This window comes from Haliotis rufescens, unplaced genomic scaffold (assembly GCF_023055435.1).
Source record: "Haliotis rufescens isolate VD_foot unplaced genomic scaffold, xgHalRufe1.0.p SCAF_17, whole genome shotgun sequence".
NCBI classification, from domain to species: Eukaryota; Metazoa; Mollusca; class Gastropoda; order Lepetellida; family Haliotidae; genus Haliotis; species Haliotis rufescens.
In genome coordinates, this window is record NW_025963857.1 from 11,386,551 (window position 1) to 11,402,050 (window position 15,500).

Sequence of the window (15,500 nt, forward strand, 5' to 3'; positions counted from 1 at the left end):
GTTTGTGACTGAAAGTAGTTCTGGCACGATTTATATCTCAACACCTAATACATTCATAACGAGTCCACTGCCAACCGCTCTACTCACCACAGACTGGGTTTGTGACTGAAAGTAGTTCTGGCACGATTTATATCTCAACACCTAATACATTCATAACGAGTCCACTGCCAACCGCTCTACTCACCACAGACTGGGTTTGTGACTGAAAGTAGTTCTGGCACGATTTATATCTCAACACCTAATACATTCATAACGAGTCCACTGCCAACCGCTCTACTCACCACAGACTGGGTTTGTGACTGAAAGTAGTTCTGGCACGATTTATATCTCAACACCTAATACATTCATAACGAGTCCACTGCCAACCGCTCTACTCACCACAGACTGGGTTTGTGACTGAAAGTAGTTCCAGCACGATGTATATTTCAACACCTAAGGAATACATTCATAACAAGTCCACTGCCAACTTCTCTACTCACCACAGACTGGGTATGTGACTGAAAGTAGTTCCAGCACGATGTATATTTCAACACCTAATACATTCATAACGAGTCCACTGCCAACCGCTCTACTCAACACAGACTGGGTTTGTGACTGAAAGTAGTTCCAGCACGATGTATATTTCAACACCCAATACATTCATAACGAGTCCACTGCCAACCGCTCTACTCACCACAGACTGGGTTTGTGACTGAAAGTAGTTCTGGCACGATTTATATCTCAACACCTAATACATTCATAACGAGTCCACTGCCAACCGCTCTACTCACCACAGACTGGGTTTGTGACTGAAAGTAGTTCTGGCACGATTTATATCTCAACACCTAATACATTCATAACGAGTCCACTGCCAACCGCTCTACTCACCACAGACTGGGTTTGTGACTGAAAGTAGTTCCAGCACGATGTATATTTCAACACCTAAGGAATACATTCATAACAAGTCCACTGCCAACTTCTCTACTCACCACAGACTGGGTATGTGACTGAAAGTAGTTCCAGCACGATGTATATTTCAACACCTAATACATTCATAACGAGTCCACTGCCAACCGCTCTACTCAACACAGACTGGGTTTGTGACTGAAAGTAGTTCCAGCACGATGTATATTTCAACACCCAATACATTCATAACGAGTCCACTGCCAACCGCTCTACTCACCACAGACTGGGTTTGTGACTGAAAGTAGTTCTGGCACGATTTATATCTCAACACCTAATACATTCATAACGAGTCCACTGCCAACCGCTCTACTCACCACAGACTGGGTTTGTGACTGAAAGTAGTTCTGGCACGATTTATATCTCAACACCTAATACATTCATAACGAGTCCACTGCCAACCGCTCTACTCACCACAGACTGGGTTTGTGACTGAAAGTAGTTCTGGCACGATTTATATCTCAACACCTAATACATTCATAACGAGTCCACTGCCAACCGCTCTACTCACCACAGACTGGGTTTGTGACTGAAAGTAGTTCTGGCACGATTTATATCTCAACACCTAATACATTCATAACGAGTCCACTGCCAACCGCTCTACTCACCACAGACTGGGTTTGTGACTGAAAGTAGTTCCAGCACGATGTATATTTCAACACCTAAGGAATACATTCATAACAAGTCCACTGCCAACTTCTCTACTCACCACAGACTGGGTTTGTGACTGAAAGTAGTTCCGGCACGATGTATATTTCAACACCTAAGGAATACATTCATAACAAGTCCACTGCCAACTTCTCTACTCACCACAGACTGGGTATGTGACTGAAAGTAGTTCCGGCACGATGTATATTTCAACACCTAAGGAATACATTCATAACAAGTCCACTGCCAACTTCTCTACTCACCACAGACTGGGTATGTGACTGAAAGTAGTTCCGGCACGATGTATATTTCAACACCTAAGGAATACATTCATAACAAGTCCACTGCCAACTTCTCTACTCACCACAGACTGGGTTTGTGACTGAAAGTAGTTCCAGCACGATGTATATTTCAACACCTAAGGAATACATTCATAACAAGTCCACTGCCAACTTCTCTACTCACCACAGACTGGGTTTGTGACTGAAAGTAGTTCCGGCACGATGTATATTTCAACACCTAAGTAATACATTCATAACAAGTCCACTGCCAACTTCTCTACTCACCACAGACTGGGTTTGTGACTGAAAGTAGTTCCGGCACGATGTATATTTCAACACCTAAGGAATACATTCATAACAAGTCCACTGCCAACTTCTCTACTCACCACAGACTGGGTTTGGGGTCATCTCGGAACATGCGGAAGGACCCGTCATCATTCATGTATCCCATCTGTCTCTGTAGTACTGTAATAACACAGAAAGTGTCTCAACATCACCATCAAATATATATATACTACTCAAAAGAAGTTAAGGATCACCCGATTCTTTCATAATGGTAAAGTTAATCTGTCATGACATGAGAGATTTATTATAGTAATATGAAAGAATCAGGTGATCCTTAACTTCTTTTGAGTAGTATATATATATCTGATGGTACATAGGGCTAAAATAGGGCATCATCATAAAGTCCGCTTTTTTCGTTTTTATTTCCATTTTTAACAAATCAAAAAATCCTAATACGGTGCTTAAAAACAGAGAGTATGGTCTCTGTCAAAAACAATGCAATCCAATATAGCACACAGTTACTTCCCTTGACATGCGCACTGCTTAACTGTGCATCTCGTGTTATGGTCATGGCAGCAATAGGAGTTTGGATGCTTGTTTATGTAGATGGCCTTTCCCAGGTTTATTTGGTGACATACTAGTTTGAACAAGCAACAACAAAAAAAAACACAGCCCGCCCCTATATTTTCAGAAGTCATTGTCTGAGAACCAATTCTTTTATTTTCTTAAGCCCAGTGATTGATGCTGCTTACGCTGAAGTCAGCATTATCCCAGCAATAAAATGACAGCCTGTATGAAGTCCAATCTGGAGATGCCAAACTAGTGGTTGATAGCATGAGCATGGAGCCATTGTCAAGGTAATTTGGTTGTTTGATGTTCATCAATATTACAACTCACAGCACCATGTCATACTCAAGTCTGGACCAGACAAACCAGTGATGGATATTATGGGCAATATCTAGCAAGGATCAATGACACACAAGCCACCAAGCCTGGCCACCAGATCAAACTGAGCCACCTTTATATTTTGATGGACAGAGCTGCCAGCCTTGTCTAAGCCAAGAGTACTTCTAGAAGGTGCCAGCCTTGTCTAAGCCAAAAGTATATCTAGAAGGTGCCAGCCTTGTCTAAGCCAAGAGTACGTCTAGAAGGTGCCAGCCTTGTCTAAGCCAAAAGTACGTCTAGAAGATGCCAGCCTTGTCTAAGCCAAGAGTATGTCTAGAAGGTGCCAGCCTTGTCTAAACCAGGAGTACGTCTAGAAGGTGCCAGCCTTGTCTAAGCCAGGAGTACGTCTAGAAGGTGCCAGCCTTGTCTAAGCCAGGAGTACATCTAGAAGGTGCCAGCCTTGTCTAAGCCAGGAGTAGGTCTAGAAGGTTCAATCCTGCCTACCTATGTTCATGTAGTAGAGAGCTTTCTGGAGAGCCTCTTCACTCAGCTGCTGGCTTGCCTTCATGAATCTCAAGGTCAGTAGATTGTAGGCGAAGTTGAAGGCGATGTTCTCTCCGGTCCCGTACGGACGCCACAAGACATTCTCAGCATTCAGATAGTCCTCAAAGAATCCAGGGGTCACCACGTCACCTGAGAGTTAGAACACGTATCAATGTCCCCCATACAGTATATGGCACTGTAACACTAATATCTCTACATCAGCCTCAAAGACACTTCTACTCCTAAATACTTGGATGACGAATCATTCAAACAAAAATTGTACAAAAGTGGAATAAAATCGGAAATTTGAAAATTGTCTTTTTCCCGTCCTGCCAAGTCTGCTAACTAGGACTTGGCAAATACATGCTGTAGGTTCAGAGTAGATTTGGAAAAAACAACAAACTGCATGCAAATATCTGCCCATCTGCACTCAGATCAGTGAGTGAGTGAGTGAGTATGGTTTTACACCGCTTTTAGCAATATTCCAGCAATATCACGGCTTGGGACACCAGAAAAGGGCTTCACACATAGTGCCCATGTTGGGAATTGAACCCGGGTCTTTGGCATGAGAAGGAAAGCATTAACCACGAGGCTACCCAATCCCCAATCGCCCCGCACTCAGATCAAAAAGTATGTGGTTCTAATGCCATGGTTACGATAGGTCAGCATCTATTTCCCCATGTGAGGGAGGCTTTAATGACACAGTTTATCATAACATCACCGGAGGAAGTGAATTCTTCAAGAAAGTACAGGAACAAACCTGTGATAGCCTTGGATCAACTTGTGGTGGCGCTTACCGAAAATACTGAGATGCCCCTCGGCTGAGCCAGGCACATACAGGTGGTATCGCTGTTCGGGAACAACAAACTGTTCTGGCACCGGAACGTCCAGGTCGGGGATGATGATGGAGGCGTAGGTGATGAGATCGATGAGGTACGGGGTGTGATAGTAGTTCATCACGCCATCAGGCTGACAATCACAAAAAAGTTACATTTGATACGAAATGCTAATATCTTAAATTGTCTACCACTCGTCATAACTGAAATGCATATTTAATTTCAGGAAAAAGTCAGCATCCATAAATTATTCAGATTAATTAACAGATTAATTACAATTTGGGGGAGAAATATATCTTCATCTTCTTCCTATCAAGTTTCAGAATATGAACAAAGACTTGAGTATTATGTCTAGAACTCTACAATGCGTGTGCAGTCATAATAAATGTTTGAATTGAATGGATTTGCTTTTAGCAAGCTCATCTTGAACCATATGAAGAATACTAATGTAATAATGTGTAATACTGTATGCATGTAATAAATTGTATGTTCTAAACTGATGTGTAATAATGTATGTAATGAAATGTATGTTCTAAACAGATGTGTAATACTGTATGCATGTAATAAATTGTATGTTCTAAACTGATGTGTAATACTGTATGCATGTAATAAAATGTATGTTCTAAACTGATGTGTAATACTGTATGCATGTAATAAAATGTAGGTTCTAAACTGATGTGTAATACTGTATGCATGTCATAAAATGTATGTTCTAAACAGATGTGTAATACTGTATGCATGTAATAAAATGTAGGTTCTAAACTGATGTGTAATACTGTATGCATGTAATAAAATGTATGTTCTAAACTGATGTGTAATACTGTATGCATGTCATAAAATGTATGTTCTAAACAGATGTGTAATACTGTATGCATGTAATAAAATGTATGTTCTAAACAGATGTGTAATACTGTATGCATGTAATAAAATGTAGGTTCTAAACTGATGTGTAATAATGTATGTAATAAAATGTAGGTTCTAAACTGATGTGTAATACTGTATGCATGTAATAAAATGTAGGTTCTAAACAGATGTGTAATACTGTATGCATGTAATAAAATGTAGGTTCTAAACTGATGTGTAATACTGTATGCATGTCATAAAATGTATGTTCTAAACAGATGTGTAATACTGTATGCATGTAATAAAATGTATGTTCTAAACTGATGTGTAATACTGTATGCATGTAATAAAATGTAGGTTCTAAACTGATGTGTAATAATGTATGTAATAAAATGTAGGTTCTAAACTGATGTGTAATACTGTATGCATGTCATAAAATGTATGTTCTAAACAGATGTGTAATACTGTATGCATGTAATAAAATGTAGGTTCTAAACTGATGTGTAATAATGTATGCATGTCATAAAATGTATGTTCTAAACAGATGTGTAATACTGTATGCATGTAATAAAATGTAGGTTCTAAACTGATGTGTAATACTGTATGCATGTAATAAAATGTATGTTCTAAACTGATGTGTAATACTGTATGCATGTAATAAAATGTAGGTTCTAAACTGATGTGTAATACTGTATGCATGTCATAAAATGTATGTTCTAAACAGATGTGTAATACTGTATGCATGTCATAAAATGTATGTTCTAAACAGATGTGTAATACTGTATGCATGTAATAAAATGTAGGTTCTAAACTGATGTGTAATACTGTATGCATGTCATAAAATGTATGTTCTAAACAGATGTGTAATACTGTATGCATGTAATAAAATGTAGGTTCTAAACTGATGTGTAATACTGTATGCATGTAATAAAATGTAGGTTCTAAACTGATGTGTAATACTGTATGCATGTCATAAAATGTATGTTCTAAACAGATGTGTAATACTGTATGCATGTCATAAAATGTATGTTCTAAACTGATGTGTAATACTGTGTGCATGTAATAAAATGTAGGTTCTAAACTGATGTGTAATAATGTATGTAATAAAATGTATGTTCTAAACTGATGTGTAATACTGTATGCATGTCATAAAATGTATGTTCTAAACAGATGTGTAATACTGTATGCATGTAATAAAATGTATGTTCTAAACAGATGTGTAATACTGTATGCATGTAATAAAATGTAGGTTCTAAACTGATGTGTAATAATGTATGTAATAAAATGTATGTTCTAAACTGATGTGTAATACTGTATGCATGTCATAAAATGTATGTTCTAAACAGATGTGTAATACTGTATGCATGTAATAAAATGTAGGTTCTAAACTGATGTGTAATACTGTATGCATGTCATAAAATGTATGTTCTAAACAGATGTGTAATACTGTATGCATGTAATAAAATGTAGGTTCTAAACTGATGTGTAATAATGTATGCATGTCATAAAATGTATGTTCTAAACAGATGTGTAATACTGTATGCATGTCATAAAATGTATGTTCTAAACAGATGTGTAATACTGTATGCATGTAATAAAATGTAGGTTCTAAACTGATGTGTAATACTGTATGCATGTCATAAAATGTATGTTCTAAACAGATGTGTAATACTGTATGCATGTAATAAAATGTAGGTTCTAAACTGATGTGTAATACTGTATGCATGTAATAAAATGTATGTTCTAAACTGATGTGTAATACTGTATGCATGTCATAAAATGTATGTTCTAAACAGATGTGTAATACTGTATGCATGTAATAAAATGTATGTTCTAAACAGATGTGTAATACTGTATGCATGTCATAAAATGTAGGTTCTAAACTGATGTGTAATACCGTATGCATGTAATAAAATGTAGGTTCTAAACTGATGTGTAATAATGTATGTAATAAAATGTATGTTCTAAACAGATGTGTAATACTGTATGCATGTCATAAAATGTATGTTCTAAACAGATGTGTAATACTGTATGCATGTAATAAAATGTAGGTTCTAAACTGATGTGTAATAATGTATGTAATAAAATGTATGTTCTAAACTGATGTGTAATACTGTATGCATGTCATAAAATGTATGTTCTAAACAGATGTGTAATACTGTATGCATGTAATAAAATGTATGTTCTAAACAGATGTGTAATACTGTATGCATGTAATAAAATGTAGGTTCTAAACTGATGTGTAATAATGTATGTAATAAAATGTATGTTCTAAACTTATGTGTAATACTGTATGCATGTCATAAAATGTATGTTCTAAACAGATGTGTAATACTGTATGCATGTAATAAAATGTAGGTTCTAAACTGATGTGTAATACTGTATGCATGTCATAAAATGTATGTTCTAAACAGATGTGTAATACTGTATGCATGTAATAAAATGTAGGTTCTAAACTGATGTGTAATAATGTATGTAATAAAATGTATGTTCTAAACAGATGTGTAATACTGTATGCATGTCATAAAATGTATGTTCTAAACAGATGTGTAATACTGTATGCATGTAATAAAATGTAGGTTCTAAACTGATGTGTAATAATGTATGTAATAAAATGTATGTTCTAAACTGATGTGTAATACTGTATGCATGTCATAAAATGTATGTTCTAAACTGATGTGTAATACTGTATGCATGTCATAAAATGTATGTTCTAAACAGATGTGTAATACTGTATGCATGTAATAAAATGTATGTTCTAAACAGATGTGTAATACTGTATGCATGTCATAAAATGTAGGTTCTAAACTGATGTGTAATACCGTATGCATGTAATAAAATGTAGGTTCTAAACTGATGTGTAATAATGTATGTAATAAAATGTATGTTCTAAACAGATGTGTAATACTGTATGCATGTCATAAAATGTATGTTCTAAACAGATGTGTAATACTGTATGCATGTAATAAAATGTAGGTTCTAAACTGATGTGTAATAATGTATGTAATAAAATGTATGTTCTAAACTGATGTGTAATACTGTATGCATGTCATAAAATGTATGTTCTAAACAGATGTGTAATACTGTATGCATGTAATAAAATGTATGTTCTAAACAGATGTGTAATACTGTATGCATGTAATAAAATGTAGGTTCTAAACTGATGTGTAATAATGTATGTAATAAAATGTATGTTCTAAACTTATGTGTAATACTGTATGCATGTCATAAAATGTATGTTCTAAACAGATGTGTAATACTGTATGCATGTAATAAAATGTAGGTTCTAAACTGATGTGTAATACTGTATGCATGTCATAAAATGTATGTTCTAAACAGATGTGTAATACTGTATGCATGTAATAAAATGTAGGTTCTAAACTGATGTGTAATAATGTATGTAATAAAATGTATGTTCTAGACAGATGTGTAATACTGTATGCATGTCATAAAATGTATGTTCTAAACAGATGTGTAATACTGTATGCATGTAATAAAATGTAGGTTCTAAACTGATGTGTAATAATGTATGTAATAAAATGTATGTTCTAAACTGATGTGTAATACTGTATGCATGTCATAAAATGTATGTTCTAAACAGATGTGTAATACTGTATGCATGTAATAAAATGTATGTTCTAAACAGATGTGTAATACTGTATGCATGTAATAAAATGTAGGTTCTAAACTGATGTGTAATAATGTATGTAATAAAATGTATGTTCTAAACTTATGTGTAATACTGTATGCATGTCATAAAATGTATGTTCTAAACAGATGTGTAATACTGTATGCATGTAATAAAATGTAGGTTCTAAACTGATGTGTAATACTGTATGCATGTCATAAAATGTATGTTCTAAACAGATGTGTAATACTGTATGCATGTAATAAAATGTAGGTTCTAAACTGATGTGTAATAATGTATGTAATAAAATGTAGGTTCTAAACTGATGTGTAATACTGTATGCATGTCATAAAATGTATGTTCTAAACTGATGTGTAATACTGTATGCATGTAATAAAATGTAGGTTCTAAACTGATGTGTAATACTGTATGCATGTCATAAAATGTATGTTCTAAACAGATGTGTAATACTGTATGCATGTAATAAAATGTAGGTTCTAAACTGATGTGTAATAATGTATGTAATAAAATGTATGTTCTAAACTGATGTGTAATACTGTATGCATGTCATAAAATGTATGTTCTAAACAGATGTGTAATACTGTATGCATGTAATAAAATGTATGTTCTAAACAGATGTGTAATACTGTATGCATGTAATAAAATGTAGGTTCTAAACTGATGTGTAATAATGTATGTAATAAAATGTATGTTCTAAACTTATGTGTAATACTGTATGCATGTCATAAAATGTATGTTCTAAACAGATGTGTAATACTGTATGCATGTAATAAAATGTAGGTTCTAAACTGATGTGTAATACTGTATGCATGTCATAAAATGTATGTTCTAAACAGATGTGTAATACTGTATGCATGTAATAAAATGTAGGTTCTAAACTGATGTGTAATAATGTATGTAATAAAATGTAGGTTCTAAACTGATGTGTAATACTGTATGCATGTCATAAAATGTATGTTCTAAACAGATGTGTAATACTGTATGCATGTAATAAAATGTAGGTTCTAAACTGATGTGTAATACTGTATGCATGTCATAAAATGTATGTTCTAAACAGATGTGTAATACTGTATGCATGTAATAAAATGTAGGTTCTAAACTGATGTGTAATACTGTATGCATGTAATAAAATGTATGTTCTAAACTGATGTGTAATACTGTATGCATGTCATAAAATGTATGTTCTAAACAGATGTGTAATACTGTATGCATGTAATAAAATGTATGTTCTAAACAGATGTGTAATACTGTATGCATGTAATAAAATGTAGGTTCTAAACTGATGTGTAATAATGTATGTAATAAAATGTAGGTTCTAAACTGATGTGTAATACTGTATGCATGTCATAAAATGTATGTTCTAAACAGATGTGTAATACTGTATGCATGTAATAAAATGTGGGTTCTAAACTGATGTGTAATACTGTATGCATGTCATAAAATGTATGTTCTAAACAGATGTGTAATACTGTATGCATGTAATAAAATGTAGGTTCTAAACTGATGTGTAATACTGTATGCATGTAATAAAATGTAGGTTCTAAACTGATGTGTAATAATGTATGTAATAAAATGTAGGTTCTAAACTGATGTGTAATACTGTATGCATGTCATAAAATGTATGTTCTAAACAGATGTGTAATACTGTATGCATGTAATAAAATGTAGGTTCTAAACTGATGTGTAATACTGTATGCATGTCATAAAATGTATGTTCTAAACAGATGTGTAATACTGTATGCATGTAATAAAATGTAGGTTCTAAACTGATGTGTAATACTGTATGCATGTAATAAAATGTAGGTTCTAAACAGATGTGTAATACTGTATGCATGTAATAAAATGTAGGTTATAAACTGATGTGTAATACTGTATGCATGTAATAAATTGTATGTTCTAAACTGATGTGTAATACTGTATGCATGTAATAAAATGTAGGTTCTAAACTTATGTGTAATACTGTATGCATGTAATAAAATGTAGGTTCTAAACTGATGTGTAATACTGTATGCATGTCATAAAATGTATGTTCTAAACTGATGTGTAATACTGTATGCATGTCATAAAATGTATGTTCTAAACAGATGTGTAATACTGTATGCATGTCATAAAATGTATGTTCTAAACAGATGTGTAATACTGTATGCATGTAATAAAATGTAGGTTCTAAACTGATGTGTAATACTGTATGCATGTAATAAAATGTATGTTCTAAACTGATGTGTAATACTGTATGCATGTCATAAAATGTATGTTCTAAACAGATGTGTAATACTGTATGCATGTAATAAAATGTATGTTCTAAACAGATGTGTAATACTGTATGCATGTAATAAAATGTAGGTTCTAAACTGATGTGTAATAATGTATGTAATAAAATGTAGGTTCTAAACTGATGTGTAATACTGTATGCATGTCATAAAATGTATGTTCTAAACAGATGTGTAATACTGTATGCATGTAATAAAATGTAGGTTCTAAACTGATGTGTAATACTGTATGCATGTAATAAAATGTAGGTTCTAAACAGATGTGTGATACTGTATGCATGTAATAAAATGTATGTTCTAAACTGATGTGTAATACTGTATGCATGTAATAAAATGTAGGTTCTAAACTGATGTGTAATAATGTATGTAATAAAATGTAGGTTCTAAACTGATGTGTAATACTGTATGCATGTCATAAAATGTATGTTCTAAACAGATGTGTAATACTGTATGCATGTAATAAAATGTAGGTTCTAAACTGATGTGTAATACTGTATGCATGTAATAAAATGTATGTTCTAAACAGATGTGTAATACTGTATGCATGTAATAAAATGTAGGTTCTAAACTGATGTGTAATACTGTATGCATGTCATAAAATGTAGGTTCTAAACAGATGTGTAATACTGTATGCATGTAATAAAATGTAGGTTCTAAACTGATGTGTAATACTGTATGCATGTAATAAATTGTATGTTCTAAACTGATGTGTAATACTGTATGCATGTAATAAAATGTAGGTTCTAAACTTATGTGTAATACTGTATGCATGTAATAAAATGTAGGTTCTAAACTGATGTGTAATACTGTATGCATGTCATAAAATGTATGTTCTAAACTGATGTGTAATACTGTATGCATGTCATAAAATGTATGTTCTAAACAGATGTGTAATACTGTATGCATGTAATAAAATGTATGTTCTAAACAGATGTGTAATACTGTATGCATGTAATAAAATGTAGGTTCTAAACTGATGTGTAATAATGTATGTAATAAAATGTAGGTTCTAAACTGATGTGTAATACTGTATGCATGTCATAAAATGTATGTTCTAAACAGATGTGTAATACTGTATGCATGTAATAATATGTAGGTTCTAAACTGATGTGTAATACTGTATGCATGTCATAAAATGTATGTTCTAAACAGATGTGTAATACTGTATGCATGTAATAAAATGTAGGTTCTAAACTGATGTGTAATACTGTATGCATGTAATAAAATGTAGGTTCTAAACTGATGTGTAATAATGTATGTAATAAAATGTAGGTTCTAAACTGATGTGTAATACTGTATGCATGTCATAAAATGTATGTTCTAAACAGATGTGTAATACTGTATGCATGTAATAAAATGTAGGTTCTAAACTGATGTGTAATACTGTATGCATGTCATAAAATGTATGTTCTAAACAGATGTGTAATACTGTATGCATGTAATAAAATGTAGGTTCTAAAGTGATGTTTAATACTGTATGCATGTCATAAAATGTATGTTCTAAACAGATGTGTAATACTGTATGCATGTAATAAAATGTAGGTTCTAAACTGATGTGTAATACTGTATGCATGTAATAAATTGTATGTTCTAAACTGATGTGTAATACTGTATGCATGTAATAAAATGTAGGTTCTAAACTGATGTGTAATACTGTATGCATGTAATAAAATGTAGGTTCTAAACTGATGTGTAATACTGTATGCATGTCATAAAATGTATGTTCTAAACTGATGTGTAATACTGTATGCATGTAATAAAATGTAGGTTCTAAACTGATGTGTAATAATGTATGCATGTCATAAAATGTATGTTCTAAACAGATGTGTAATACTGTATGCATGGAATAAAATGTAGGTTCTAAACTGATGTGTAATACTGTATGTATGTGATAAGCATATATACTTTTGCAATAATTTCTAAGATTGAATACTATCCTGTTACCAAGCGTCATTCTTTTCAATTTTTAGCAACAGCAGCAATTTTCGTAAATTCATAGAATGTGTGTGAAACACTATGATAAACAGAAATGTTCTTACTGTTTGTCTGAAAACAAGCAGTCTATGGCTCAATACCATAGCATGATCTGAGACTGTAAGAGTGATACTGTCAGATACATTTCATAAATTCACAATGGTCATAGCTAAGGATATGTACACGCTAGCACCAAGTAGTGGTAAACAGGTATATCAATACTGGCAATACTGTTGATGCGTCTAAATGCAATATTCACTCACTCATACATCTTCATCAGCGTCACCTACCTGTAGGTGCACCGTCCTGACGACCTCATCCCGCTCCATGAAACAGGAGGCGCTCACACGGAAAGTGAACTGTCCCTTGATTATTGTCGGCACAATCGGCATGTAGATGTCCTTTGACTCCCCAGGCTCCAGCTGCAGGAAGACAAGTCCCGTGATCACAGACCCACTGTAGTGCCCCTCTACAGACCCTTTGTAATGCCCCTCCAGACCCATTGTATTGCCACTCTACAGTCCCACTGTAGTGCCACTCTACAGACCCATTGTAATGTCTCTCTACAGACCCACTCTAGTGCCACTCTCCAGATCCATTGTAATGCCACTTTACAGACCCATTGTAATGCCACTCTATAGACCCATTTCAATGCCACTCTACAGACCCACTGTAATGCCTCTCTACAGACCCATTGTAATTCCACTCTACAGACCCATTGTAGTGCCGCTCTCCAGACCCACTGTAATGTCTCTCTACAGACCCATTGTAATGCCACTCTACAGACCCACTGTAGTGCCACTCTACAGAGTAATTTGTATCACTTGTGTACACAGAATAACAATACATTGTGCGGCCAAACGCACATAAGGTCTCACATACCATCTGATCTCATTGTAATGCCACTCTTTATATTACCTAATCTTATAATATCCAAAATGCCCAACGTACTTATTTCATATAGAATTCAATCATTCAAACCGAATGTCTTGCTTCTCTTTAACGTACATAATTCCATAATTTGAACAAGCTCGTAACTCTTTGATACCCCCAAAATATACAATCCCTACAATCATAACATGTTGGCTAGCGGAATACTTACAAAGACAATGGTCTGATGGTCTCCCTTGTGGGTGGTTGGCTTGTAGGCGCTGACGATGCCCATGTCATTCACCACCACAAACTCATAGTCTGGACCGCCATGCATGGTGACAAGCACCTGCAAAACACAACACTTGTTGAAACAATGAACAGACAGACATTCTTTAAGGAACATTTGACGAGTCTCTCAATGCATGGTGACAGCACAAGCAAATCCCAACACTTGATGAAACAATATGCATACAGACATTCTTTAACCAATATTTGATGAGTCTCTCAATGCATGGTGACAGCACAAGCAAAAAACAATGCATGGTGACAAGCACCTGCAAAACACAACACTTGTTGAAACAATGTACAGACAGACATTCTTTAAGGAACATTTGATGAGTCTCTCTCAATGCATGGTGACAGCACAAGCAAAAAACAATGCATGGTGACAAGCACCTGCAACTCACAATACTTGATGAGACTATATACATACAGACATTCTTTAACCAACATTTGACAACAAGTCTCTCTCAATGCATGGTGACAAGCACCTGCAACTCACAATACTTGATGAGACTATATACATACAGACATTCTTTAACCAACATTTGACAACAAGTCTCTCTCAATGCATGGTGACAAGCACCTGCAACTCACTATACTTGATGAGACTATATACATACAGACATTCTTTAACCAACATTTGACAACAAGTCTCTCTCAATGCATGGTGACAAGCACCTGCAACTCACTATACTTGATGAGACTATATACATACAGACATTCTTTAACCAACATTTGACAACAAGTCTCTCTCAATGCATGGTGACAAGCACCTGCAACTCACAATACTTGATGAGACTATATACATACAGACATTCTTTAACCAACATTTGACAACAACTTTACAAGTCTCTCTCAATGCATGGTGACAAGCACCTGCAACTCACAATACTTGATCATGTTGATGAGACTATATACATACAGACATTCTTTAACCAACATTTGACAACAACTTTACAAGTCTCTCTCAATGCATGGTGACAAGCACCTGCAACTCACAATACTTGATGAAACTTGTATGGTTAGGTGCTACCTAGGCTGTAGGGGGATGAGGTTGGTAGGGGCATGAGATTGTTGGATGGGGTGCATGTGGGTGCTTCCTTGGCTCTGGGGTGGGTGATGGGGTGGGGTATGGTGAAGTGTGGGGTAAAGAGTGGGATTGGGTGGGTGGGTGCTTCCGAATCTGTGT

General features: G+C 34.7%; 1 protein-coding gene across 1 annotated transcript in view; it reads right to left on the minus strand.

The window, feature by feature from the left end:
• LOC124136118 (C3 and PZP-like alpha-2-macroglobulin domain-containing protein 8) overlaps positions 1-15,500 on the minus strand; it is a 59,912-nt gene that overhangs the window by 23,213 nt on the left and 21,199 nt on the right. The window contains exons 23-27 of the mRNA XM_048397538.1: positions 14,259-14,375; positions 13,447-13,578; positions 4,382-4,553; positions 3,546-3,734; positions 2,258-2,336 (exon numbers count right to left, since the gene is read on the minus strand). Of these exons, the coding sequence (XP_048253495.1) occupies positions 2,258-2,336; positions 3,546-3,734; positions 4,382-4,553; positions 13,447-13,578; positions 14,259-14,375 (689 nt within the window). The remainder of the gene's footprint in view (positions 1-2,257; positions 2,337-3,545; positions 3,735-4,381; positions 4,554-13,446; positions 13,579-14,258; positions 14,376-15,500) is intronic.